The sequence below is a fragment of the Penicillium samsonianum genome (genome assembly GCF_028829775.1).
Source record: "Penicillium samsonianum strain IBT 33392 chromosome Unknown utg000009l_segment0_segment0, whole genome shotgun sequence".
Taxonomy (NCBI): Eukaryota; Fungi; Ascomycota; class Eurotiomycetes; order Eurotiales; family Aspergillaceae; genus Penicillium; species Penicillium samsonianum.
Genome location: NW_026643267.1, coordinates 736,419 through 760,953, shown reverse-complemented (window position 1 = coordinate 760,953; position 24,535 = coordinate 736,419). Strand labels below are relative to the sequence as shown.

The 24,535-nt window shown below is 45.4% G+C and overlaps 10 protein-coding genes across 10 annotated transcripts; 6 read left to right on the top strand and 4 right to left on the bottom strand.

Moving 5' to 3' along the window:
• Window positions 1-1,933: 1,933 nt before the first annotated feature.
• N7471_013360 (glycosyltransferase) lies at window positions 1,934-5,197 on the top strand (the record flags this gene model as incomplete). The annotated part of the gene is made up of 7 exons (XM_057286079.1): window positions 1,934-2,093; window positions 2,156-2,789; window positions 2,858-3,094; window positions 3,144-3,905; window positions 3,967-4,702; window positions 4,756-4,894; window positions 4,956-5,197. The coding sequence occupies 7 exons, from the start codon at window positions 1,934-1,936 to the stop codon at window positions 5,195-5,197; spliced, it is 2,910 nt and encodes a 969-aa protein (XP_057129404.1).
• Window positions 5,198-5,938: 741 nt separating this feature from the next.
• N7471_013359 (uncharacterized protein) lies at window positions 5,939-6,910 on the top strand (the record flags this gene model as incomplete). Its single annotated transcript, XM_057286078.1, has 3 exons — window positions 5,939-5,980; window positions 6,036-6,128; window positions 6,185-6,910. 3 exons carry the CDS (start codon window positions 5,939-5,941, stop codon window positions 6,908-6,910), a joined length of 861 nt encoding a protein of 286 aa, XP_057129403.1.
• Window positions 6,911-8,034: 1,124 nt separating this feature from the next.
• On the top strand, window positions 8,035-8,532 carry N7471_013358 (uncharacterized protein; the record flags this gene model as incomplete). The annotated part of the gene is made up of 1 exon (XM_057286077.1): window positions 8,035-8,532. One exon carries the CDS (start codon window positions 8,035-8,037, stop codon window positions 8,530-8,532), a length of 498 nt encoding a protein of 165 aa, XP_057129402.1.
• Window positions 8,533-8,544: 12 nt separating this feature from the next.
• On the top strand, window positions 8,545-10,848 carry N7471_013357 (glycoside hydrolase family 18 protein; the record flags this gene model as incomplete). The annotated part of the gene is made up of 2 exons (XM_057286076.1): window positions 8,545-9,874; window positions 9,998-10,848. 2 exons carry the CDS (start codon window positions 8,545-8,547, stop codon window positions 10,846-10,848), a joined length of 2,181 nt encoding a protein of 726 aa, XP_057129401.1.
• Window positions 10,849-11,266: 418 nt separating this feature from the next.
• Window positions 11,267-11,655, top strand: N7471_013356 (uncharacterized protein; the record flags this gene model as incomplete). Its single annotated transcript, XM_057286075.1, has 2 exons — window positions 11,267-11,409; window positions 11,466-11,655. 2 exons carry the CDS (start codon window positions 11,267-11,269, stop codon window positions 11,653-11,655), a joined length of 333 nt encoding a protein of 110 aa, XP_057129400.1.
• A 236-nt stretch (window positions 11,656-11,891) lies between these two features.
• On the top strand, window positions 11,892-13,485 carry N7471_013355 (uncharacterized protein; the record flags this gene model as incomplete). The annotated part of the gene is made up of 4 exons (XM_057286074.1): window positions 11,892-11,990; window positions 12,111-12,400; window positions 12,422-12,498; window positions 12,548-13,485. The coding sequence occupies 4 exons, from the start codon at window positions 11,892-11,894 to the stop codon at window positions 13,483-13,485; spliced, it is 1,404 nt and encodes a 467-aa protein (XP_057129399.1).
• Window positions 13,486-13,764: 279 nt separating this feature from the next.
• Window positions 13,765-14,638, bottom strand: N7471_013354 (uncharacterized protein; the record flags this gene model as incomplete). Its single annotated transcript, XM_057286073.1, has 4 exons — window positions 13,765-14,085; window positions 14,227-14,303; window positions 14,350-14,418; window positions 14,473-14,638. 4 exons carry the CDS (start codon window positions 14,636-14,638, stop codon window positions 13,765-13,767), a joined length of 633 nt encoding a protein of 210 aa, XP_057129398.1.
• Window positions 14,639-16,250: 1,612 nt separating this feature from the next.
• N7471_013353 (uncharacterized protein) lies at window positions 16,251-17,219 on the bottom strand (the record flags this gene model as incomplete). Its single annotated transcript, XM_057286072.1, has 1 exon — window positions 16,251-17,219. One exon carries the CDS (start codon window positions 17,217-17,219, stop codon window positions 16,251-16,253), a length of 969 nt encoding a protein of 322 aa, XP_057129397.1.
• Window positions 17,220-20,559: 3,340 nt separating this feature from the next.
• On the bottom strand, window positions 20,560-20,823 carry N7471_013352 (uncharacterized protein; the record flags this gene model as incomplete). The annotated part of the gene is made up of 1 exon (XM_057286071.1): window positions 20,560-20,823. One exon carries the CDS (start codon window positions 20,821-20,823, stop codon window positions 20,560-20,562), a length of 264 nt encoding a protein of 87 aa, XP_057129396.1.
• A 1,811-nt stretch (window positions 20,824-22,634) lies between these two features.
• N7471_013351 (uncharacterized protein) lies at window positions 22,635-24,433 on the bottom strand (the record flags this gene model as incomplete). Its single annotated transcript, XM_057286070.1, is given in 6 exon segments — window positions 22,635-23,278; window positions 23,291-23,557; window positions 23,605-23,908; window positions 23,921-23,952; window positions 24,005-24,287; window positions 24,344-24,433. 6 exon segments carry the CDS (start codon window positions 24,431-24,433, stop codon window positions 22,635-22,637), a joined length of 1,620 nt encoding a protein of 539 aa, XP_057129395.1.
• Window positions 24,434-24,535: the final 102 nt, after the last annotated feature.

Sequence of the window (24,535 nt, the reverse complement as noted above, 5' to 3'; positions counted from 1 at the left end):
TTTCGCCCTCTGGATTGTTTTATTTATAGTTCACAAGGGATCACTCCAAAGTTACACCATCAAGACCTTTTATGTCAGCATATCAGGGTTACGTTGTAGTTATAGATCTTCGCAAGTGTGTCCCGCCTCGTATTCACTATCCCGTTTCAGGTCAACCCTAGGCGGAGCCGAACTTTATTTTTTTGGAGATTATCATATCATTAGCATTTCTCCCGCTTATCGATGCCTCATCCAAACAAACATGGCGAAGGAACTTAATTAAGGTTCAGTAGCATAACGTCTAGAACTAGTGCCCTCGGGGTTTTAACTGCTATAGGAAAATTCTGAGAAGTCCGGAAAACTGAATAGAGCAACCTTACGAATTGTTGGCGCTCAGCCACACATGGCGCAGTGCTGAGGCAAATTGTGCTTCAATATGCGACACAATCAGTAGTTGGTTCCTCTTTGTATCATTTCCGTTTCTTTTCGGTACTTCTTGGCAAGTGCCTCGATTATTTTGAGATAAGGTTTTACGTAGGTACGATCAGGGGTCTGTTATGGGATCCGCGACGGGGTAAGCTTAGATTAGAGAAGACTTTCGCAAAACCAAATTTGGGTGGAAGCCTTCGACCGAGAACCCAGTCATCTCAAAATATGTGACCCTGTTCTTTGCATAAAAATACGCAATAATGTCAAAACGCTCTTAATTGGTATTATTCATACATATTTATGCATACAACTGGGTCGAGAACTGGGTTCTGCGGAAGTCTAGATTAGAGTCAGTTAGTTTCGTCGGCAAAGGGGGCCCGGAGCAGCGAGGAATGGCCCTAGTGGTAAAGTCTTAAACACCCTTGATCCAATCAAAGGTGATTCTTCGCTTGTTTATCCCCAAAGGTTCATCGACTCGCACGAGATTCCTTAGAAAGTTCACACACAATTTTATAACTTTGTTCACAAAGAATTCTTCATATCAGCCTGGTACCTTGGATTCTATGTATATTTCTAATCTTATTCTTCGGGGTTTATCTTCGGGTTTTGTGCTCGACTAGGACTTGCTAACTGTGACACTTGTATGGGATAGTTCGATCCTTTTATACCTACGACAGTTTTTGGTATTCTCGATTCTAGATTGACGGAGATTACCCACATTCGACCAATTATTTTCGGCGAATGTTCCTCACGCATTATGTACGTTGGGTTCTTCTCTCTTTTAGGGTATGACATTTGTTCATTCCACTAACTCCTCGTATAGTTTGATCTTCCAGCGAACATTATTCTATCCCATAGACCAAATCTCTGTTACCTGCCAGTTCTTTCAGTTAAAAGAGTGCATTTCATTCAAGATACTAAGTACAGAAGGGGGAAGGAGAAGGAAGGAAGGAGAAAAAAAGAAAGAGATTGGGACCTATATACAAACACACACGGGCACGCACCATGACCGGTGGCGCTAAACCGGAATCAATAAAACCAAATCGGAAGAAGCCTTCATCAAGTCATCCGATATGGTATAAGTCGTGGTGAATTCATATAGTGTGAGCACACGCCTAGTGGCATGATTCTCCAGTGAAGTTGTAAATTAAATAAATTTGCTATCCATCTTAGTTTTGGTTAGTAATCATTCGCATTTGGCTAACCACTAAGAATAAGGCGTTGAGTGATCTAGAGCGATCTTTCACCTAAAGCTAAAGCTTCACCTACCTTGGGCCTAATGAGGTCACTGACGTCATTTAACACCAAAACACAAATCACACTCTCCAGGGCTTTGAACTTGGATTTGTCAGTCGCGCAAGCAAAGGTCATGTGTTGCGGGGTTACGAGAAGGCGAAAGTGCGAGACCTCGCCCCATGTTGGACTTTCATGTGGGTTTTCTCCAGCATGACCATCGATCGCATTTTCTTGATCCTCGATCTCGCCTTTTCTTCTGCACATCCCACGCGCCATACCCCTTTCGATCATGGTCACTGTAGCGCCGACTACCGCAGGAGGGTCCTCGGAGCGAACGGGCATCAATCGCTCGGATGGTTGGACCGGTGAAGATACCAAGCGACCACCAGATGACCACGATGAAGTGCAGTTTTTCCAGGATGGATTGAATACTGGTGCTCGTATTCTAGGTACATGAAGTTCCGGCGATATTCACTCAACTTACCCTAACGTGGATCATTTCTTGTCATAGATGACGGCCGGGTAGATATCCATATCGATCAGCATAAACCGCACCTCACAGGGCTATTGAACCGCATCCAGCGACCGGAAAGATATGCTGAACGAGAGGCCGAAGAAACCGCCAATGCAAAACGGCCTCCCTATTCAAAGTACGAGAATTTTCCACTGCACTTAAACCTCGTCATCCAAGTTATTGGTTCTCGAGGCGACATTCAACCGTTTGTTGCACTAGGGACAGAGCTGAAAGCACACGGCCACCGAGTGAGATTGGCCACACACTTAGCTTTTCGGCAATTCGTTCTCGATAGCGGTCTAGAGTTTTTCAATGTCGGAGGAGACCCAGAGGAGCTGATGGCTTACATGGTCAAAAATCCGGGCCTTTTACCGGGGTTCAAAGCAATACGCAGCGGAGACATCCAGAAGCGTCGGCGTGAGATGAAGGAAATCTTCACTGGATGTTGGAAATCCTGTTTTGAAACTGGTGACGGGACTTACCTTCACCAGATTAAGGAAGACCCATGGAGTAATACTTTGGATTATCGACAACGGCCCTTTGTGGCGGATGCTATTATAGCCAACCCTCCTAGCCTTGCCCATATTCATTGCGCACAACGACTAGGCATCCCTCTCCATGTTATATTCACGTGAGTCGACCCTCTTATATACTAATCTCTAATCGCCTTTCGTATGCTGAACACCTAATGAATAATAGGATGCCCTGGTCACCAACCCAGTCTTTCCCCCACCCGTTAGCGAATGTTCACCCCCGGAACTGCAAACCGACTATCGCAAATTTTATGTCCTATAATGTTGTCGATATGATGGTATGGGAAGGCTTAGGAGATATTCTAAACACGCTTCGCAAAAACACTTTGGCACTGCAGCCTCTGGATACAATGACTGCCCCAAACATACTACACCGACTACATGTGCCGCACACGTATCTATGGTTAGGAATACATTCCTAGTCGGCAAGAATATTCTAATACTTGAAACAGGTCTCCTTCATTACTACCTAAGCCCCCCGATTGGGCTGATAACATCGATGTATGCGGCTTTAGCTTCCTCCTGTCAGAGACCAGCTACACACCACCAACGGAAATAGCTACGTTTCTCAACGCAGGACCAAAACCAATATATATCGGATTTGGCTCGATCGTGGTCGATAATCCTGCCAAATTGACGAAGATTATTTTTGAAGCAGTCCAAAAATCCGGACAGCGGGCTCTTGTCTCAAAAGGCTGGGGAAATCTGGGGGCAGACGAAGTGCCGGAAAATATTCTTATGATTGGAAACTGCCCTCACGATTGGCTATTCCGGCAGGTTTCATGTGTCATCCACCATGGTGGTGCTGGCACCACAGCGGCAGGCCTCGCGCTAGGTCGGCCGACGATAATTATCCCTTTTTTTGGAGACCAGCAATTTTGGGGAAATATCGTTGCGCGGGCTGGAGCTGGACCAGCCCCAATACCATACAAATATTTGAACCAGCAGAACCTCTCAGACGCAATACAGAAAGCGCTAGAGACAAGTACTCTGGACAAAGCACAGGCGATCGCAAGGAAAATGCAAGAAGAGTCTGGCGTGCGCCGTGGTGTGAGTAGCTTTTATCGAAATCTGGACCCCCAGTCACTCAGATGCTCTCTGATCCCGAATCTGCCAGCGGCTTGGCACCTCAAACATACTAAAATCAACTTGAGTGCCTTTGCAGCAACGGTTCTAGTGAAATCGGGCAAGATCAGTCCAGACATGCTCGTTCTGTAAGTCTTCTTCAACATAAGTCATCACAATTGCGAGAGCTTTATGCTGATTCGCCTCCAGCCACCGTCCAATGGAATATGATACATTCATGGACCCTGCCGACCCACTTATTGCTAGTGCTCAGGTGCTCTTTGGGGTCATTTCGAGCTTTGTGACTGGGCTTGTAGATTCACCAGGAGAGATTGTGCGTGGTATTTCTTCTGCTGCTCACGCAATACGCCAACCCCATGAACATTTTGAGCGTCACGCAGCATGTCGGGAAGCAATTGCTTCTCTGGATCAAGAATCACGAGAGGTTCATGCATCCCTAGAGGTTCATGCATCCCCAGAGGTTCATGCATCCCCAGAGGATAGTATTGAGAGCGAGGAAATACAGATCCAAAACGAGGGCGGGCAGTTGCAGATTGAGAATGATGAACAGGGAGCTAGAGGAAACGGAGAAGAGGAGAGTACACAGGAAGACACTACCGATGAGGACAATGAAAGTGATGTCAACCACATCGATCCAATTCGGAGCACAGAGCGCAAAAGGAATCTCCAGCTCGAAAAGGCCAAGACAATGGGCAGCTCGATGGAACCCTTAAAACCACCCAAATTCACCCTCTTACACGAAGTTACGTTACACGGAAGTCAAATGTCGAAGAAGATAGTAAAGGTAATCATAACTTTACCGGCCGACGTGTCACTGAGCATGGCGAGAGGTTTCCACAACGCACCCAAACTATATCACGACCCCACAGTAAGCGACATCCCCCAGGTGATCGGTATTCGAAGTGGGTTCAGGGCGGCAGGAAAGGTAAAAGTCATACCGGCGCTAGTCCGGGGCCAAATATTCTGACATATGCACAGGAGCTCCGAGACGGATTCTACCTGGGTATCACGGGCCTAGAAACACTCCCACGTCATGGCCTCAAGCATGGAGGTGCTAAGGGGCTGCTCAAGGGGGTCGGGAAAGGAATAGGCGGGGTGTTTCTCAAGCCGACAGCAGGTATGTGGAACGTGCAAGCAAGTTTCTGTGATATTGTTGTTTACAAGTTAATTTTAATCAGGGCTATGGGGTCTGGCAGGGTATCCCTTAAGCGGGATACTCAGAGAAATCAACGACTCACTAGGCAGACATCAAAGATGCATGGTTGCAATGGGTCGCATTAGGCAGGGACTCGAAGAGATGCGAGGGTCCACGGCACAGGAAAGGGAAGAGGTATCCAGGAGGTGGGTTACGATTGAATATGATTTGAAAAGGTCGAAAAAAAGACACAAGTCGGATTCTGCCAATGCTGTTGTTATATGAGCTGAGTGAGGCTTGAGGGGCTCTTTCGGACTTAACCGGAAAGGGTCAACAGCTTATATATTACTTTGTATATTATGATCAGTTACCAACGTCATTAACACTTTACTTTTATCTTTTTTGGCCTTGTGGATTGCGTCCGGGTCCAAGCCTGCATGCGGCTGTAGATTAGAAGAACATAAAGATAGTCAATATTACGTTGCTGCGTAGGGAGGAAGCATTTTTGCTGCTCAGAAATCACCTGATTAGCCAATCTTTCCCGTGGAAACACGAAGACGCTATACAACTTTTGAGCAAGCTTTCCTATCATCCCCTAGCGATTGTACAGGCTGCTGCGTACTCACCGAGAATAGGCTGAATACGTCGTCAGAATATCTCTTGCCCCTAAAAGATCAGGAGGAAGAGGTGATCGACCTTCTTGGCAAAAGTTCTGAAAATTACAACTAGAATATGAGGACCTGTGGGATTGACGCCGAAAATGACCGCTTTTGAGGCCAGAAACGGCTGCCTTTCCACCCGTAACTTTGGATGTCCAGCCGCTCCTTGACCGCCCACTGCCCTGTAACGCCACTATTCTGCAGATGCCCAACGGGTAAGCGGGTGCTCTGAGACGTTCTCCACCCGGCATCGCTTGGCCCCCGACTCAAGCCTCTGCCAAGAAAACATCCGATCTTAAGTACCGAAAATCTCTCGTTTCACTCTCACTCTGTTCCACTATCGTCCCTGGTGAGGCTATTCTGCAATATGTCTGCGTTCCGAGCCTGGCAGGCTGATTTGTTCCTCCTGGTAAATCCTTACGGTCAGCGCTCTATGGTATAGGCATCCTCTAACAACATCCAAGGAACAATGGCAGGAAGACTCGTCGCTATCTATCGATGCCCAACGTGAACAAATTCTCGCTAAATACATGACACTCGGAGTCCGTGGCCGTCAGGTATTTGGATTTTGGCCCCCTGTTACTCCATCGGGAAAGCTAACCCATCGGAATAGCCATATCGGGAGCAGCAGCGAAGACTAAAGGGTAGGTCTGTACAGGGACTTCCACCCCACAGTCAAGAGCTATTGAACCGTGTTCGCCAACCGAGCTTTGAGCGTCAGTTGGTGGACGGAACGTATTGGCTCCGAACTTGCTATGAGCCTTTCTCCGAGGACTCTTGGGCTGAGGTTCAAAGTCACATTGAAGGCAAGTTCGGTCGGCCTGCAATTTGCAACGATTCATCCTTGTATAACTTCGGTTCCAACTGGGAGAAGATTTTTCTTCGTCTGCCACAGCTGCTCGACTGTACTTGCCCTACAGAAGAATACGAAGAGTATGTCCAAGAGGCCCTACAAGATGGAACCGAGGCCGCAAGCCTTGACCCTCAGGCTGCGGATGAAAGCGGCTACGACCCGGAGGAGGATGAAAACCCGTGGCCGGAATTTTATTCAGACTACCACATGCGACTAGTCGCAGGACGCATCCATATCGTTGATGCAACAACCCTTGCTTCCGAAGGCTCCGACGCAGGAACTGTTCTTGTGCTGTGGTTCGACCAGTGTGGGCGGGCAATCCGTTACTCTCGCGAGTCGCTAGAGGATGCATTGGACATTGCCAATGTTTCCGATGCCATGCTGAACGAATATTCGTGTTGGGCCAACGCCCAGATTGGCCAATCCTATGAATGGGGTGCGCCCCTGGGTCCCCCCTACGAGAATAGTGGAGAAAGTTCCGGGTAGCGAATTTTGCCTCGGTGGAGTACAATAGCCTCAAATATAACTATTTTAGCTTAGTGTATGCGTTTGCACTAAGGAATGTGTGTAAAATCCACTCATATATCAACTCCTTATCTTGAATATCGAATCGGCCCCCTGATTTTCTGTTGTCATACCTAGGTACCGGACTAAATCTTTGAAACACGCTAGGATGTTCTCCGAGTTCCTGTTATAGGTAGTGATTTTTATAAGATCAATTGGAAGCTAGTCACAAGCGCTCGTACAGTGCCCCAACTGCAACCGAGGGTGCACCGGACTCGAGTTGCGAAAGCGCAAAGCTAGATAAAAGAAATCCGTTCGTGTGACATAAATCGTCTTCAAGCCCTTTGGTCTACGAAGGTGGTGTGTCGATCCTCTCATCAATTTTACAAGTAGCTGAGATCTTGAACTTCGCCGAGTCCTATAGCTCTCACGAGACGGATTTTGGCATGATGGGCTTCCTCAGGTCATACACTCTTTTGTTATTGATTTCCTCAATCATTCTTTTTGCGAAAGCGCAGCAAGATGGCACTTGTTCGGAACTAAACCCCTGCTTGGAAGGATGCTGCAGTCAATTTGGAAGGTAAGATAATACACCTACACCCAGCTTTCATTCACATAATGGCCAATCAAACTGATATTGTTTCATAGCTGCGGCTTCGGCGATGACCATTGCGGCGATGGCTGTCTAAACAACTGTAATGCAAAGGCCGAGTGTGGCAAATACGGAAATGTCACCAATTGCCCTCTTGGTGTTTCCTGTAGCGAATTTGGCTTCTGTGGCTCAACAAGTGACTTCTGTGGTGCTGGTTGCCAGAACGGCTGCGAATTGGTCGAGTGGGTTGTCTGCTCAAATGTTTCAAAAATATATTCATGGATATATCTCCAATGCCGTTAACAAAATCAGTTACTAATTCGCTTCCTTCTGCCATATTAGTGAGCCATCATGTACGAGCTCTAGCAATAGCAGCTCACTTGAGAGAGTGGTTGCCTATTACGAGCTGTTTCAATTTAGCCGACCATGTGGCACTCTGCAACCGGAGAGTATCGCTGTCGGTGCTCTTACTCACATCAACTTGGCATTTCTCCAATTTGGAGATGATTGGAAAATGATTGATGAGTACGGTGACATTGTGACCCGAGTGACTCGGCTCAAAACAACCTATGCTGGGTTGAGAGTCAACGTCGCCATTGGGGGCTGGAATTTTAACGATCCACCTTCGTCAACTTATTTCTCAACAATGGGAGGTTCATATGTGAATCGGCAAACTTTCATTAGCTCTCTCATGTCGTACTTGCAAAAGTATGGTCTGGACGGTGTTGAAATAGGTCAGCTTCCCACTGCAATTGCTTTTTTCTCTGTGTTTAGTGTTCTAACGTGGGGCGATCTCACAAACTGGGAATATCCAGCAGCAACAGATCGCGGTGGCACTGCTGACGATACGGACAACTTCGTTGTATTGCTCGCTGAAATGAGAGAGGCTTTCGATGCTGTGAATCCCGGCTGGGAGATCACCTGCACTCTTCCATCCAGCTACTGGTACATGCAAAGTTTCAGCCTCGAATCGATGCAAAAGTACATCTCGTTCTTCAACATGATGAGCTAGGATCTGCACGGCATGTGGGACCAGGATAACAAGTATACAGGGTCCTATCTGCGAGGCCATACCAACCTTACGGAGATCGATGTAGGGATGGACTTGTTGTGGCGTAACAACATTGATCCAAAGAAAGTGGTTATGGGAATGGGATTCTACGGTCGAAGCTTTACGATGGTCGACAAAGACTGCCATACAGCGGACTGCGAATTTTCTGAAGTTGGAGGTGCTGGACCATGCTCACAAGCTGCTGGCATTCTGTATTATTCAGGTGAATTTACCCATCTGCTTCATCTCTTTTGTTCACAATACTTACGAAAGGTTTCAGAGATTGAGTCCAGCAACAGCTCCAGTGACGTCCAAACTTACTATGACCCAGTTTCAACGATCAAGTATAGTGTTTACAACGGCAATCAATGGATCTCCTACGATGATGCGCAGCCTTGGCAGGACAAAATGAGATACCTGACAGGAAAGTGCATTTCTAGTGTCATGATATGGGCTCTCGATCAGGATGATGGAATGCACAGGGCTCTGGGAGTGCTCCTGGGCGAGGATGCGCTGTCTGGCTCACTTATGGCGGGAGGTGATCTCTCGACCAGCCAAAAGAAGGAGTTGACGAGTCAACTAGCCGCATACACCGGGCAAAACTGCTATGTCACTCAATTCTGTACCGATGGTTCAAGCTCCCATAAGAACGACCCGGATTATGTGTGTCCCAATGGTTTCTCCTCCGTTGCCACTGCACACGCCCCTCAACAAAGGCTCGGATACTACATCACCGACACTTGTGATAGCAGATTCTACCGTCATATTTGCTGTCCCACAGATGCCATGCCGAAGAATTGCGAATGGACCGGCGCCCCGGTACGCAGTGAAGTTGGCTGCAGTGGCAAGTGCGGAAGCGATCAGTTCCAGCTTAACGTCGATTCATACGTTGACGCCTCGGGTGAGGAACCATGTTACCAAGGAGACCGCGCCTTGTGCTGCGATGGCGCCGAGGCAATCAATCAATGCAAGTGGACTTCATGCCAGAAGCTTGCATCCACTCAGGACAAGCCGAGTTGCCCCCGTGGTAGCACCTATATGACCACCCGATTTGACGATGGAGATGGCAGCTTATGCTCCTCGGACGATGATGACGATCTAGAGATTCTCTACGCTCAGGCATACTGTTGTCCAAGTGATGATGATGTGCCGTCTAATTGCTCTTGGCCATTCGAGACGCTACCTCATACATCGGAATATCTCTGCTATCCGTCTGCCTGTGACTCCACCAAAGTGCAGTATACCACCGCTCTTGATCCTAGCGAGCCATATTACGGCGGTGGCTTGCAATTGGACGATGATTGTACTGCTTACACCCCTCCTGCTGGGGAAAATCCCAATTGGCCATACTGCTGCGACCCACCTTAGGCAAACAGTGAGAAATGGCCGGTTGACCCCAAGTATCTCTGGGATAACTACTACGAAGACACCGGGGACGACGTGGAATGGGCTTACGTCGACAACTACGGCAACAACAATAAGCAGAGCTCTCCCGGCGACGATGATGGGGATGATCCATATGGATTTGTGATGCTCGATGGTACTGCAGGCTCTATTGACAGTTCATTTGCCTCGACATATGAATTCGCTCGTCGGAGCGAGGAAGTTCCCAAAACCAAACGCTCCTTGTTCACCACTCACCGCACCCGCTTGGATACCAATTTCGATCATGTCGAGGAAACACATCATATCTTTTGCAAACTGCCCACTGTCTCGTTGAAATGCGACAATTTATTCTTCGACGGTGCTGAAGACACGATAATCTGTCTGCCAGAGCACGTTGGTGAAGGCCCATTTGCTCGTCTCGTTTCAATACAGCCAGCCCATAGCTCATACGACCTTCCTCGGCATCATTTGGTCAAGCGGATTGCGGAAGAAAATGAGAATCCTGTCTACAAGATCAAAATTGACTACAACTTTCAGGCAATCAAACGTCACTCAGGTGCTATCAACATGCGTGTGGATTACACCAACCTGCTTGATTATTCGGAAGACGTTACAGATACTCCTGCCACTCGCCGGAAGAAGCGCTCTACTACTTCGGTCCGCAACGAGCACATATCCTACCGTGAGTGGCGCGGTAAGGTTAATTGGGCCAAAACCTCGCATGAGGCTCTTCGCAAGCGACAAGCGGACATCATGACCTCCAATACTACATTTGAGCGCGTCGGTGACCGAGAACCTCATAACCTCCAAGAAAGGTGGTTTGGTAGCTCGTTACGGGTCGGGTTTCAAGCCCGGACCTTAGGCCTAAAGTTAGTCTTTACAGAAGTCTAGCGGGAAGTTGGAGAGGCGATAGGAGGGACTATATAGAACCACGCACGGGGACGCATAAGGACAAAGAGCGCTAACCTGAATTGATAAAACCAAATCGAAAACAGCCTTCATCAAGTCATCCGATATGGTGTAATCCAGGGGGACAACGGAAAGACTATGGTTGTGCGTGGTTTTGAGAGTAATAATCGTGGTGTTTCCGTATAGGCGGTTTTATAGATTTAACTAGGACTAGTGTCATATGGCCAGCTGGGTTTAGCGTGTGATTGTCCCCACCCTTCCTGCATAGTAATAGCCCGGCGGCTTTATCATGGGCGGCCATTGATTAGATGTTCACTACAAATTCATTATCATTATTTTGGCTGACAGTGGTTAAATACCATACACTCCCCCCTTCAAGATTTCCCTCTTCAAGCCTACCATGATCGAAATGCCTCCTCCTAAGCCTACCAAGCGGGTCAGAGACTGGAATGCGTTTGTTCGCCAACCGGATCCAAAGGTCACGACCGACAAAGTTGGATCGACAAAGGAGCGGATAAGAGGAATTCATCTTAATTTTCAGAAGTATTATACCATTACCCATTTACTCTATATGCTTTGACTAAACGAAAAGTACTTAGATGGGTACAAGAACTTGACAACAAAGACTATAAATATTGGCTTGAAAATATCACGTTGAGGATCGTCCAAGGCTTCTTTGAGTGGTATTTGGATGAGCATAACCTCAAATATAGGTCTAGTTTCTTGACAATGGCGCATTTTTTCAGAATGTACTGGATGGAGGAAAGGGGTCTTGACCTTCCTCTATAATTTGGGAGGGATATTACTTCGGTATGATTTCTACGTTTTTAGCACTAGTCCTTAATTGACTTAAGAAGCTAGTAAAATCAATGGCTATAGAATACGACCTTGACAAGACTGCTAAGGAATAGCCGCTATTTAGCATTAACGAGGTATTCGTTATCACGCATTATTTGGTGGCCGCTTGCGATATAGCCTTTCCTACGGCCCGGGTTCTTTTCTAATTGAACACCCTACGGAAAATAATGGTATTAACTTCAGCTCGACCTAGGACCCTTATACTATCTTCCTATTACGAGAAAGAAAACGATACGCTAAAGTGGAAAGATATTGACCTATATATGGTAAAACACCCCGAGTATTCTGATACCTAAGTTCTTCTTATGAGGGCGAGGCATAGGCTTAATAAGGGAAAGAGAAACCAAGGGAATCCGTGAGTCTTAGTCCTATACTATTATTTATAGGTAAACCTGACTATCTCTAGGCCTACATTCACTTATACCGAAAGAAATGATAATCTGGGACTCTGTGTTATTCAGGATATACTTATATATGCCTTTCTTAACGATACATTTGCAAGCCTATATATAAAATGCCCTCGAGATATTTGGCGCTTTACAAAAGTTCTAGAACATCGCCACAGCACTCCTATCCATTTCAAGGATAGCGTGAAAAATATCCCTATTTTCAGGCGCGCTATAAAGGTAGAAGACGGGACTTGGGTCACTCACTACACCGTCGGCTTTTTATATAAGTAGGCGTAGGAGTATGAAAGAAAAGCTAGCACAAAGGCTGGATTTTTAGATAAGGGATCGCTCTATAAGTACCGCAAAGGCGCAGCTGAAAACTTAAGTATAGCTAGGAGAATTTGAACGAATGATTTTCATACTAATGACTTTAGGGAACCTTAACGAACACTCACGTAATATAATCATAGGTCATCGAAAAAGTGCAACTTTTTCGAATTACATGTCTGTGTTCAATGACACTCAATCCATTTTTATGCAAACTCCGACGAGGGATTCTTTATTGAATCTAGTATGCTATAGAAATCTGACACGAGATGTATCAGCGCCACAAAAACTGAACACTAAGCAAAAAGAGGCCATCGAAACGGAAGCCGAGCTCTATGACTTGAAAAAGGCACTTAAGTCGACTAGAGACGAACTTATATCAGAATTTCATAAGTTAAAGAAAGCGGAAGGAGCTTCCGACCCACGATTCAGCGAAATGAAGCAACTACAAAAGAAGATTAGAACGAGACGAAAGATGTTAGAACGCCGTGCTCAGAAGACAGCCCGGAAGGAATTCTTTGATAGTATTGGAAACCGGATCATCGAGCAAAACCAGCAAGGGACTCCGCTCACTTTCACTCCAGACGTCAGCCATATCCAGCCGGAGAGAATAGCCCTTACTAAGCTTGAATTCAAGAACAGGGATGTCGATACTATCGATGATGCTGAATTGATTGAAGACCGCATTCGATCTCTTAAGCTACGACTGAAACTGAACAGCCTCCATATACCTCAGGCCTTAAAAAAGCGGATTGTGTTCAAAGATAGACAGAAGGGAGCATCAAGACAAGCAGTGGTCCCAATAGAAAGCTCATCTGGACTGGAATGTCCTGTGTGTCTAGGGGGTACTCGCTTAGATCCCACCGCTAGGCGATATAAGTACTCACGAAAGGATGTACTTCAGGTTCATTTTAGGACTCATCGCCTGCCATTCTTTTTTCAAAAGCCTGGTCGAAAGTGTGATTGGCCTCATTGTCTTCAAGTTCTCCCCACACTTTCACAATACAAATGGCACCTTGCAGACATCCATAAAATTAATTTATAGAAAATCAAATTTGGCTCTTCATGGCATATCTGCCCCATTGTTTTGATCTAGTATGCTAGAAATGTGGCATCGATTTTAATTTCATAGACAAGGGATGCTTTTCTCTGTAGGTTTACTATATCACGAATGCACGATAGTGGCCGTCGTGATTTACATCAAGTCATTGGGCCATCATACCTAAATTATTGATCAGAAATCTTTACTTTTGTATAAGACACGAACAAATCTATTTAAAATAGCTAACGCTTTCAAAGTCAGGATCGTATTGATAGTACTAGACTACAATTCCTCATCGCTAGGGGGCAGTCTGGTCCACCCTCTTGGATATTGACGTTCATTGCATACATCAGAAAGCGCAGTCATGCATTCTCTCGTCTGCTCATCCCCCTTTGCCTGGAGTCGTGGATCTAGAGTAGTAATAATCATCTTCCACTTATCAATGAGTTCTTGGCAATGAACAAGGCCTAGCCCAACATCTCGCTCTCCAGAAATGTTTCGGTCCATTAGACGACCATTAATTTCATCAACCTTGTTCATAGCGTTTCTGCGCTCCGCGTCTGAAACTCGGGGGATGGTCTCTGGTATACAGATTGAACCTTCCTAACATCCAAAATAAATTGTACGCAAATATTCCGTCGCTTGGCGATATGCCGATCTATGGTAATCATATCGCAGTTTTGATTTCAAAGTCTGTAGATAGTCAGCTTCATTATATATCCTAAGGTTAGCTCTATGACTCACACTAATCTTTTCCGCTGGAAGCGAGAACCCTTGAAGCGCTAGCGAAGTGTTGGTGACTAGTCGATTAAGTAGATACACTAGAGAATGCATAGGGCTCACTGAGGAATTATCTAGATAACTCACCGGTCTTAGTGGCTGAAATAGCGGTAGGTGGCTGAGAAGAGACCTTTTCTTCTAACCGTGATCCAGGAGCTAGGGATAGATGTGGATAATGAGCCCTAGATCGAGGGCTAGGTGCAAACGTACTACCATTCCCAGGAGGGAGCAGGCCATTCCCAGGAGGGAGAACACCATTTCCAGGGGGAAGCAGACCATTCCTAGGAGGAAGCAGACTAGCTGCCGGAGGAACAGAGGGCAATAAAACCCATTGGCCAGGAGGCAGCGTACCAGCAAGAACCCATATATAAGACATTGCGCGTTAACGAAGCCAAGAATGAGTGGCGGTGGAATAAATTAGAAGTTAAAAGCTAGAATATTTGATGGCCGAAAGCTCCACGCTTTATGAACTGTAACTTTCGTAGGCGTTTTGAAGGCCACGGTTTTGAAGGCCACGGTTTTAGGGGAAGATCACGGTCTTACTTTTTATCATAGCTTGTTTGATTTCATTCTTACGGTTCTATTGAATCCATTTTCTTTTTATCTTTTGATCACTCTACTTGTACGCTATCTGAATTTTCACACTCAGCGATCACGGCTTAGGATCGTTTGGGGACCAAAATCGTGGCTTTTCCTAGACGCTTATGGTAAATAAGTGTATTTATATTTCCAATTTCTAGCTCGTCTTTCACCTTAGATTATAAGCTGTCCGGTTGAGTCGTTATGTTTGGCCTTCTATTGCGTGCTGCTCGAAAGCTCGGCCTGCTCACAGCAGTACATGTTACATTGGTTTATCAAAAATCCGGCTCGCTTCGTGTGATCGAGGCTTAATTTCCTCCTGAAACACTCATAGATGTACGTTCCCTCCCTTATTAATCTCGCTCACACTAAATATCAACAGGTCGATGTGCACATCTCCTTTCCACCCGCGTATCACGAATAGACCCTCGGCCATAGCCTAGACAATAAAGATATATCTCGTGAATGACGTTTTCCTGTTTTTCAATCTTATTGCGTTTGACAGAGCTTGAGGCATACATTCTGAATCATTCCATTTTCTAGCTGCAACAAAATCAGTGTCATTTTCAAGTTTATTGAACGCTTCTAGTGCAAATTTATGTACTAACCAGAAATTTTTCCATCCTGCTTTAAGCGCGTAGCTACTTGATAACGCTAGTTTTTGACTGTTGCGGAAGTTCTAGAGCGTCACCTATAGATTAACCAACGGAAATCATCATCTTAAAATATAGAAAAAAGCCATAAGGTTTCTCTTTTGCTTTAAACAGTCCGCCTTGGTCCTTTGATACATGTAGTCATTCGGTTTCTTAAACTTCGATCGCAATTATAAGTAAGACATAGTGATCAAATTTCAAATGACTGAAACATAGGGAACCCTGTCTGCATCGATTTGCATAAGATGCTACTAGGAGGTGATAATTACCTAAATGTATATTTCTTGATTGGCTTTAAGCGACTCATTGATCTGGCAGTACCCATAAATTTGTGTTTTCGTTGTATATCGGAATAACAAGCTTCTTAACAGAACCTAGCTGTAACGTGCTATTAAAATAGCCTTTCCCACTAACTATCAGACAAGGGCCCTGGCTGCACCTATCTGATACCTGCTTTATGGAAATCGTTTGAAGCTTTTGTTTATCTTCGCGGGCTTCGGCAAACCATTGATCGTCCTGATGCATGTTGGCGAGCACGTCGTCTGTGTAGTGACGGACAAAATCAACGATACCAGCCGATGGAAAGAAGAAGACAACAAACTGACAAGTACGCGAAAGTGGCTGGAAAGAAGCATAGAATGACTTAGGGGCCATATTGAGTTGACACCTGCAGATATTCGATGACTGCCGGGTAATGGCTATTTCATTTTGAGTAGCCCCATCATTGGTAAGAAGCAAAGTTGATTGAGGCATAGACTAGGGCTCATATACCACTGGCGCAGTGTTTATCAGCGCAAGATTCATCGGCACATTTGTTGGCAAGTCATCTGTTCGCGCGACATTGATTGTCACATCATCCATTGGCGTAACATCCATTGGCGTAACATCCATTGGCGTAACATCTATTGGTAGCACTGGTGCAACATGTAATGCACCATCAATATTTCTAGTAGTCAAGCCGCCGTTTACGGGCCCAGGCATAGTAGACATCGGTAGCTCTAGAGCATTTCCATCATTGAAATCTGGAAAGAATGACCTGAAAATGTCGCGCTTAACGGCGAACGATGTCATGCTAGCACGAGCAGGCTGATCTACCGAGTAAATATTATGTAGGAATAGGTATCTTTGGTCAAAAAGGAAGGTGCTTGAGGTTGTCATCCTATAGCGTTGCTCTAAAGACCAGTCGTCTTGGTAGTCCAGACTTTGGATTGCTGGTGGGTTGTCAATCTTGCGTGGAACCATGTCCCTAAGGATGGTGGCAATGTGGTTACTGCATTCCCTGACTTTAGCCTCATCATACACAAAGAGCTCTGGGGGGCGTAGTCGAGTCAAAATTCCGTGTATAGCGGCAAATTCAATAGAACCTGTGGGATGAGCGCGTTTAGAGGATTTTGATCCTGGAAAGACAAATCCAACGTTATTCGCACATAGCTTAAACCGCTTCCATAGCTCAGAATTGTCGAACCTTGCCTTCAAACGAGATTGACCTACGCCAAGCGGCCGAGAATCTGTAAGACCATAGAAATGGCGCATGGCGAAAAGGAACAACTGTCTGTAGGCTGCCCAGAATCCGTATTCCTTTGATCCTGCTTTTTGAACATAATCGTTTTCTGAAATTTGAAGTTGATGTTTTAAGTCTTGAGGACAGACGTAGTACTTGAACATTAACTCCCTAATAGTGCCCTTGTGTTTTAGAGGGAGCACCCTCTTGATAACATCAGTCATAGCCTTGAGGTATTTGGTATTTTCGAGAAACGTTCGAAGTGAAGGTATGATTTTTGGGTATCCTAAAGCGGCTTGTCGGAGCTGAGACCGTATGGCATGGTCTTCAACATCTTGAAAGGCCCTCCCATCTTGGAATATTTGATCGATATGCTCACGATCGGCGATAGACAATCGTGGGCATCTGCCTTCTAATAATGTGAGGGTCGTTGGATCTAGGATCACGGGATTAAGGCACGTTAGTGACTGCCATGCCTTAAATATCTCTTCTAATGAATCTGCAAGCTCCTATTGACATTAGTTTGACGATGATGCCTTATAGGAATGTCTCACCTCGGGGCATTTAAGGCTAGGGAGGTGTGTCCCTATGAACCAAGATTTCCATAGCGCTGGGAACTGAACAAGTAAGTCTAGCTTCTGTCCTAAATTGAGAAAAGCGTCTTTGTTCTCCTTAGGATGATAGATTCTGTTGAATTCGCGACACTTGGTAGGTGACCATTTTGCAAGCCACTCCTTAGCGGCTTCTATCTCTCCCCGTTGCTGGTAGTGGCGAGTATTGCGAAAGATCTCTCTATCTGCAAAGCTCTAGGAGCTTTGATTACACTCGCGTAGTCTCTTTCGACAGTCATCGTCTAATTTTGTAGTGTCATATAGATCGAAAGTCCACCAGTAATCGCCTGGGTTAAGCCATTGAAGCGTAGCAGCAATCCGGTGGTGCCCCTGGAAACAACGTAGCTTCTGACCCTGTGGTAGCTCTAAATCCTTGAAGTAACCGATGGGTGAGCCTTCACCAAGTAAGTGGCTTACGCCTATGTAAGACACTTCGCATGGGATCCAGGTAAGAGGGTCCAGTCGGCGACACCCCTTTATGCGTAAATCGATGAATAAGACGATCAGTTTGCGACTGTCGAAAGGCTCGAGCCCTATAGATGTCAATTCCATCAAATAAAAGTTGATCTAGTTCTCTGATTCTAAAAGAGCCGATGCGGGCGGCGGTCAATTTGCGAGCAGTCTCTAGATCTTTAGTCGCCATGCCAGAACGTTAGCATTCAATACTTAATCGAAAAGCGCTGTGCGATAACTAAGAGCCTAGGGTATCCTACGACAGGAGAAATCTCATTTTGAGATGCGAAAGCTGTGGTTTCTAGTCAAAGTCGTGGTTAAAGGCCGCACAATAATGAACCAATTAGATTAGGTGGTTACGCGCCTATAGTATCCTATGAACTAAAAAAAACGTCCGATTCTCTTCATCGTAGGAAAAACCACGGTCTCCGCAAAACATTAATTTCATGCGAAGGCAGGGTTCTTCTGAACATCTATATTATAGGAAAAACCACGGATTTCCTCTTAATCTAAGACCCTTCGGGTGAGCCTAAACATCGTTAGACTAGGTAGATCCTAGGAAATACTACGGTTTTCCGCGCGCACTAAGCTCCTGTGAAATAAAGGATCACCCGAATAACTTTGTCATAGGATAAACCACGTTTTCTGAAAACAATGGTCTTCCCGTGAACCTGAGGGTCCTTTGACTATCTCTGTCATAGGAGAGACTACGGTTCCACGAGCTCTGATACTCTCACGAACCGCGAGATAACACGACAGTTGCTATCCTAAGAAATATCACGGTTCTTCGGAAACATTAGAGGATTTCCTCAGAATCAGGCGCCCGTCAGACTACCGGTATCTTAAGAAGCACCATGATTTTTGTTCATTTCAAAATCTTAGGATTCAAAAGATCAAAGGATGACACCGTTCCTAATATTTACCACCATTATCAGATACGAGTTTTTCATGTTGATAATCCCACGAATGAACTAGGATGTATAAAACACAGAAACAACATGAATTTTCTAACTAATCTTGCGTTCCGAAATAACTTCTACTTCCTTGGCAGCTACCTCTCGAGAGAACCGAATATATGGTTTGAGGCACGTGGCTCCCGGAGAGAGCTGTAAAAAATCATGCTGGTCGTCGTTAAACCCGACTTAATACCAAAGGAAGACTGAAAACTGACTTTCAGGAGCTGACTAGCAGGCTGTGATTTGGTAGACTCGATAAAATCCATCGCGTTAGATCCCTAATCAGAGACGAGAGAGCCGACTTTTCGTAAGAATGTACTCGGCTTAAGACATTCAATGATCATCTTGCCAACAGACTCAATGTCACTTTGTGAGTCCCTAATATCGTTATTTTGAAGCATTGAGGTTCCGACATTTCCTATTTCATTTAGTTTTTGATTGACCTTTCTTATCATGATAGCATACCTACCTTGACCGCACCCGTTACTAAAAGAAGGATAGAGCTCGAGGATATATCTCCATGGGCTATCTTTAGATGTTTGTGAATATGCTCGAGGCCTGTCAAAATCTCCCGTGAAAAGGCCGCCACTTCGAAAAGCTGAAGGCGACCAAGGGGTGAGCTAAAAATTTGACTCAATGAAATATCCATGATCTCGTAGACCAGAAATATGGCACCCTTATGATATATAGCCTCCTGAAGTTCAACAATATTTTTGTGAGGGCTTGTGATCAGTCTTGCTAGATCTTTACTGGTGGTTTTCACCTCTTTAATAATAGCCTCGGAGAATGTGTTGTTATAAACAACCCACCCGCGTCCTGCCTGGTTCATCTTAAAGCTCTTTTGATATCGACTCCAAGGGTTATAAGCTGTCCTTGGCAGTGCATTAAAAGCCTATGGACGCTGCTTCTGGAGTTTTGGCGCACCTTGTTTTGTTCCTTAGACTGTCGATTCAGGCTCTAGAGGCCGCTTCAAAAGGTTGCCGGACCTAGGAAAAACAGAGACCGATTATGGGAGGCTTTGTCTTTGGTAGCCTCCTGGGCAGACATTTTTCGCTGAAACTTTGGATTGAAAAGATCTAAGGAAATGCTGGGCTTTTATCTGTGACACACGAGGAATGCTTGAGGTTTAAAATCGTGGTTTTGCCCCACTTTCCAAACGGTATGCTTTAAATAAATGTCATCACCTCCCAAAGTTGTTTTTTCCAACTAAATATGTTCGTCCAAATGGATATCTTCTTAGTTTACCTCTATTTCGTGGCAGCACTATTGTCCTTACTTTTTCTTTAGCAATATTTCCATCCTCGACCGACTTCTCGCATCCGTCGCATATACCGCCTATTTAGGCGACACATAACACTCCCCTATTTGCTCCGAAGGCGAACACCATGGGGTCCTATAACAACAATACAATCAGTGATATACTCCATCTACATCGGTGGCACTGTCACATGTAATGTACCGCAATTCATATCGCCTTCATAAGTTAATACCGGGACAGAAATTGCGAATCCAGCTTACCACTTACCATCATAGGTGAGTTGTATCTATAGCACGTATATGCTCAACAAGAGCTCCTCTGACGCTCTGTCTAGCTTGCATACTATGTCGACCAGCGTTGGCCATTCGACAGTGACAATGCTGCTATCGCGAAAGTCTCTAATGACTTCTGCCATACCGACACGCTCAATAACGGACTGTTGAGTCACAAGGTCTCGAAGTTCAGTTTCGACATGGGTAAGGCGATGAGAGCAAACGAATATGATGCGTACTGTGCTCAGGAGGCATAGGTGCAAGAGGTTTGTCAACATTTTGAGATCTTAGAACGAAGCAGTGGAAATAAGATTAAAACTATGGTATCCCAGTGCTGTATAAATATCTCGAGCTTGTCGCGTACACCATGAGTCATTAGAGTGGTCGCGTGCATGATGAGTCCGTCTTGCAGAATCACATTGTTGGCGCTAAAGTGTACTGATAAAGGCTCAATAAGGTCCCATCCATGACTTGTATTGGAATGAGTGACTGACACGTTTATCGTTAGGCGACTGTGAAGGAGTGGAATTTGCATACGTCATGTGAGGCATTGATTCCCCGATATTTCCTTGAGTATGTATATTAAGTTAATACATCCGGAGAGAACCACCACCATCAATCCAAGACTTTTACGGCCAGACTCTTCGACCGTCCAGGTAGATGTATGAAGAGTAATGTCTGTGGCTACGACGAAAGGGGGGGGGGGCAAAGGGGCTGATCCCTTTCTTTTTATTGGATATGTTGTTTAAAAATAGCAAGCGCCTTGGTTTCACACTGTCAGCAACGACGGGAAATAACTGGCTTTTAGTCACCACTGAGATAGCATGTCTATCTGACCCAATTTTTATTTATAGTAACTATATGAGGTGTAGGCGTGGACCCGTAGTGGACCCGTGGAAGTTGACTGCCTAGGTGGACGCTAATACTGCTGACTCATCTACCATACCGCCCGAAGTGCATACAGCCCGGCGTTACATTGGCCCGAGAGAGATCCCTGGCGTCATGTGCAGGCACTTCACTGTTGTTGTTTTTTTCCACTTCATCTTTCTCTGATAACGGCTTCGTTCATTGAATAGTGTTCTAACTTGATTTTATACCTTACTCATGCCTTTTCTAAACATTTCCCCCGAAGATGTTATTTCGGGGGGCACTAGAATTATGCAAGCAAGGTTAAAGGGCGGAGAGATTGTCGTAAACTGCGGCAAGCCTGCTCTTGAAAAATCCGCTAATTTGACGGTTCAGGTTCGTATACAGCTTGTCTGTACCACAAAGCTCTAACTTCTATCGTTGAAATCTGTCAGGCAGCTAGCTGGGGTGCTCAAAACCCTGTTCTAGCTACCTGCACAGTTGTTGGCACTACTGGTGCTATTTTTCTCGCTGGCCCTAGCTTAGCAACAGTCCCAATCCTATCGAGCATGGGATTCATAGCAGGGGGAATTCATGCAGGTATGTGAAAAATTGCAGGAGAAATAAGCAAATTGAGTCATATTCCCTTGTCCAGAAGCTCGAATGAACATTCTTCTGACCATATATATATATTGGGTTCCATCTTCAGTGAGAGTGGTCTCCGACGCTCTCCTCTTTTACTGGCGAATTGGTGCTCAGCTGGTAAATTTCCTTTCTGAATCCTTTTTGTTTAATCATAGTAGTCAAATTTTCACCATCGGCATTCCTTCGCCGCGTTTACAGGATGGTCCGAAATCAGATTATCCACCTTCACAAGCATACCTCCCAGGAGCCGGTAGACCGCTTCCTAGGAGCATCAAGGTTATATCCTGGGAGCCCTATAGCTCCTAGGAGTACGCCATCACGATCCCAGGAGCCTGCAATGCTATACCAAATGAACGATCTCATTTCGGTGATGGCGCCAGCAGTGCACGATGTTTTAAAAAGGCATTATACTCGAGTACTCGAGGAATTGTGGCCGTCATCCGTTTTGACACAACTACCAGCAGCCTGATTTGGACTGGCTCTAAACCGTCATTGCATTGTTGGTGAGTAGGCCAACTGATCTCATTTTATTTTCCGCCCTAAAATTGACGCTGGCATTCTATTCATATCTGTCAAGCCAGCATAAAGAATTCTCAGATCATACTCCTGCCTTAATCGGGAAAGGCCATGTGGCTCTCGCCTCGTCTGCGGATTTCTCCCCACCAACGCTTTCAATGTACATAGTCAACAATTCCTCATTCTGCGTCCTCTTCTCATTCACATCCAATCCTGGTGCGACCCATCCTTCCGCGTCAGTGTCAAGGCATTCTTGCGCAAGAGCCTGAATCTTATACCAAGCTTGATACTCAGAGAATTGGTGTTCGTGCTTATCGATCTGCTCCTGCGTAAAGGATAAAGGGCATTCTCCAGAAAATCCAAGGTCCGACCAATTCTGAAAGAGTTCTATCAAGCACGCACGAAGCGGGAGAACGCCAATTTCGGAGACTTCCCCGCATCGAAGGAATAACTCTCGGAAGACACGGGGTACGTTCATGGCCTTATGCGCTGGTTTGTCCTCAAGTAAGGTTGAGATCTCATAAGCCTTTGCTAGCTTTACTTGAGACCATTCGCGCATTGCAAGCATCTTACTATCCTCATCTAGGGTATCGAAATCATCGCGAAGTTTCACCTCAAATATGCCCATCTCGTAATCGTAGTTCTGCGGGGGTTTGAGAAAGACTGGCCATTGGGCCTGGAGAAATGCAGGGAGAACGGAGATCGACTGGAGGTCGATAAGGGATACTATTTTTTAACACTCGTTAGGGGCGACGAAAATGTTTCCCATATGAAGATCGGTATGCCATAGAGTAGGCTGGGAAGCTTCCCCGTTTAAAATTTCGTTCGAGTCTAATAGTTCCATAACACTCTCTGTTGCTTGTAAGATTTCGGTTTGTTCTTTGATATCTCCTTTATAAAAGACTGCTTGATTTTGCTGGAGTGCTTGATCTTGCTGGCCGTTCTTTGATATTCGTAGCAACTCGCGCTTTGCAAGAGAGACCCCAAGGGTTGAAATTGAATACCCTATGAACATTTAGTATATAAATTGTCAAAGTACGCAAGGGACTCACAAGGTCCTTTATCAAAATCCAGACTAGGATCAGGATTATATCCTCGGTCACAAGAAGGTCCAATACAGAAAGATGGATCATCATTAAGGGGCTTGTTTGGTTGCTCTATATCCGTTCGAAGATACAGTCCTCCATAAGCAGGGAAATGAATAGCTGATAGTTGAGCCTCGATCTGGGTCAGGTTTCTGATTAACTGCAGTTGATCAAATTCGGCCATGGCACCCCAAACTTGATATAGTGGAACACTGGCGGCTTTCTCCATGATGATATATTCTGCGCCGACAGCATTCGAGTTGTTCGAAGACTAGGAAAGAACACGAGGGACAGGAATGCTAGTGTGTTTTCTGACTATTTTAAAGGATATTAGCCATTGGAAGCAGAATTATACCAATATACGTACTGTATTCGAGAGCGCCGACTTCACCAGCTGTCGTTAAGGTAGGCGGGCCAGCAATGTGGCATGGAATTTTTGCTATCACTTCGGATCCATTTTCTTTTTTCATCAAGAAAACCTTGCTGAAACCTCCTTCCATTTTGTCAATAGCTGTGACCTGACTGGAATTTCCGCCGACTGCTGCAGTAGTATTGCAAAGCTCATCCACATCGAATCGGACATATCTTCTGCTTAGCTGGTGTTCTTCATTGGTAAGGAAATGGCCATTGGTGTAAGCGAAAAGCTCCTCCTATGTAATGGATGCACCTATTTGGATAATCAGAAACTGAAAGCAGCTGCCTTTACACCCCTTTTCTTACCTCGACATGTTATCGATAAAGACGATCCAGGTCTGCCATATCGATGTGTCGTAGACTTTCTGAGCGCTCTCAGCATTTTGCGAGCAAGTGTTCAACACACGTAAAGATTGGCTCAAAGAAAGAGATGATAGAAGGAATGCGACAAGGGAACTCATGAGACAGTGCTACCACTACAGGA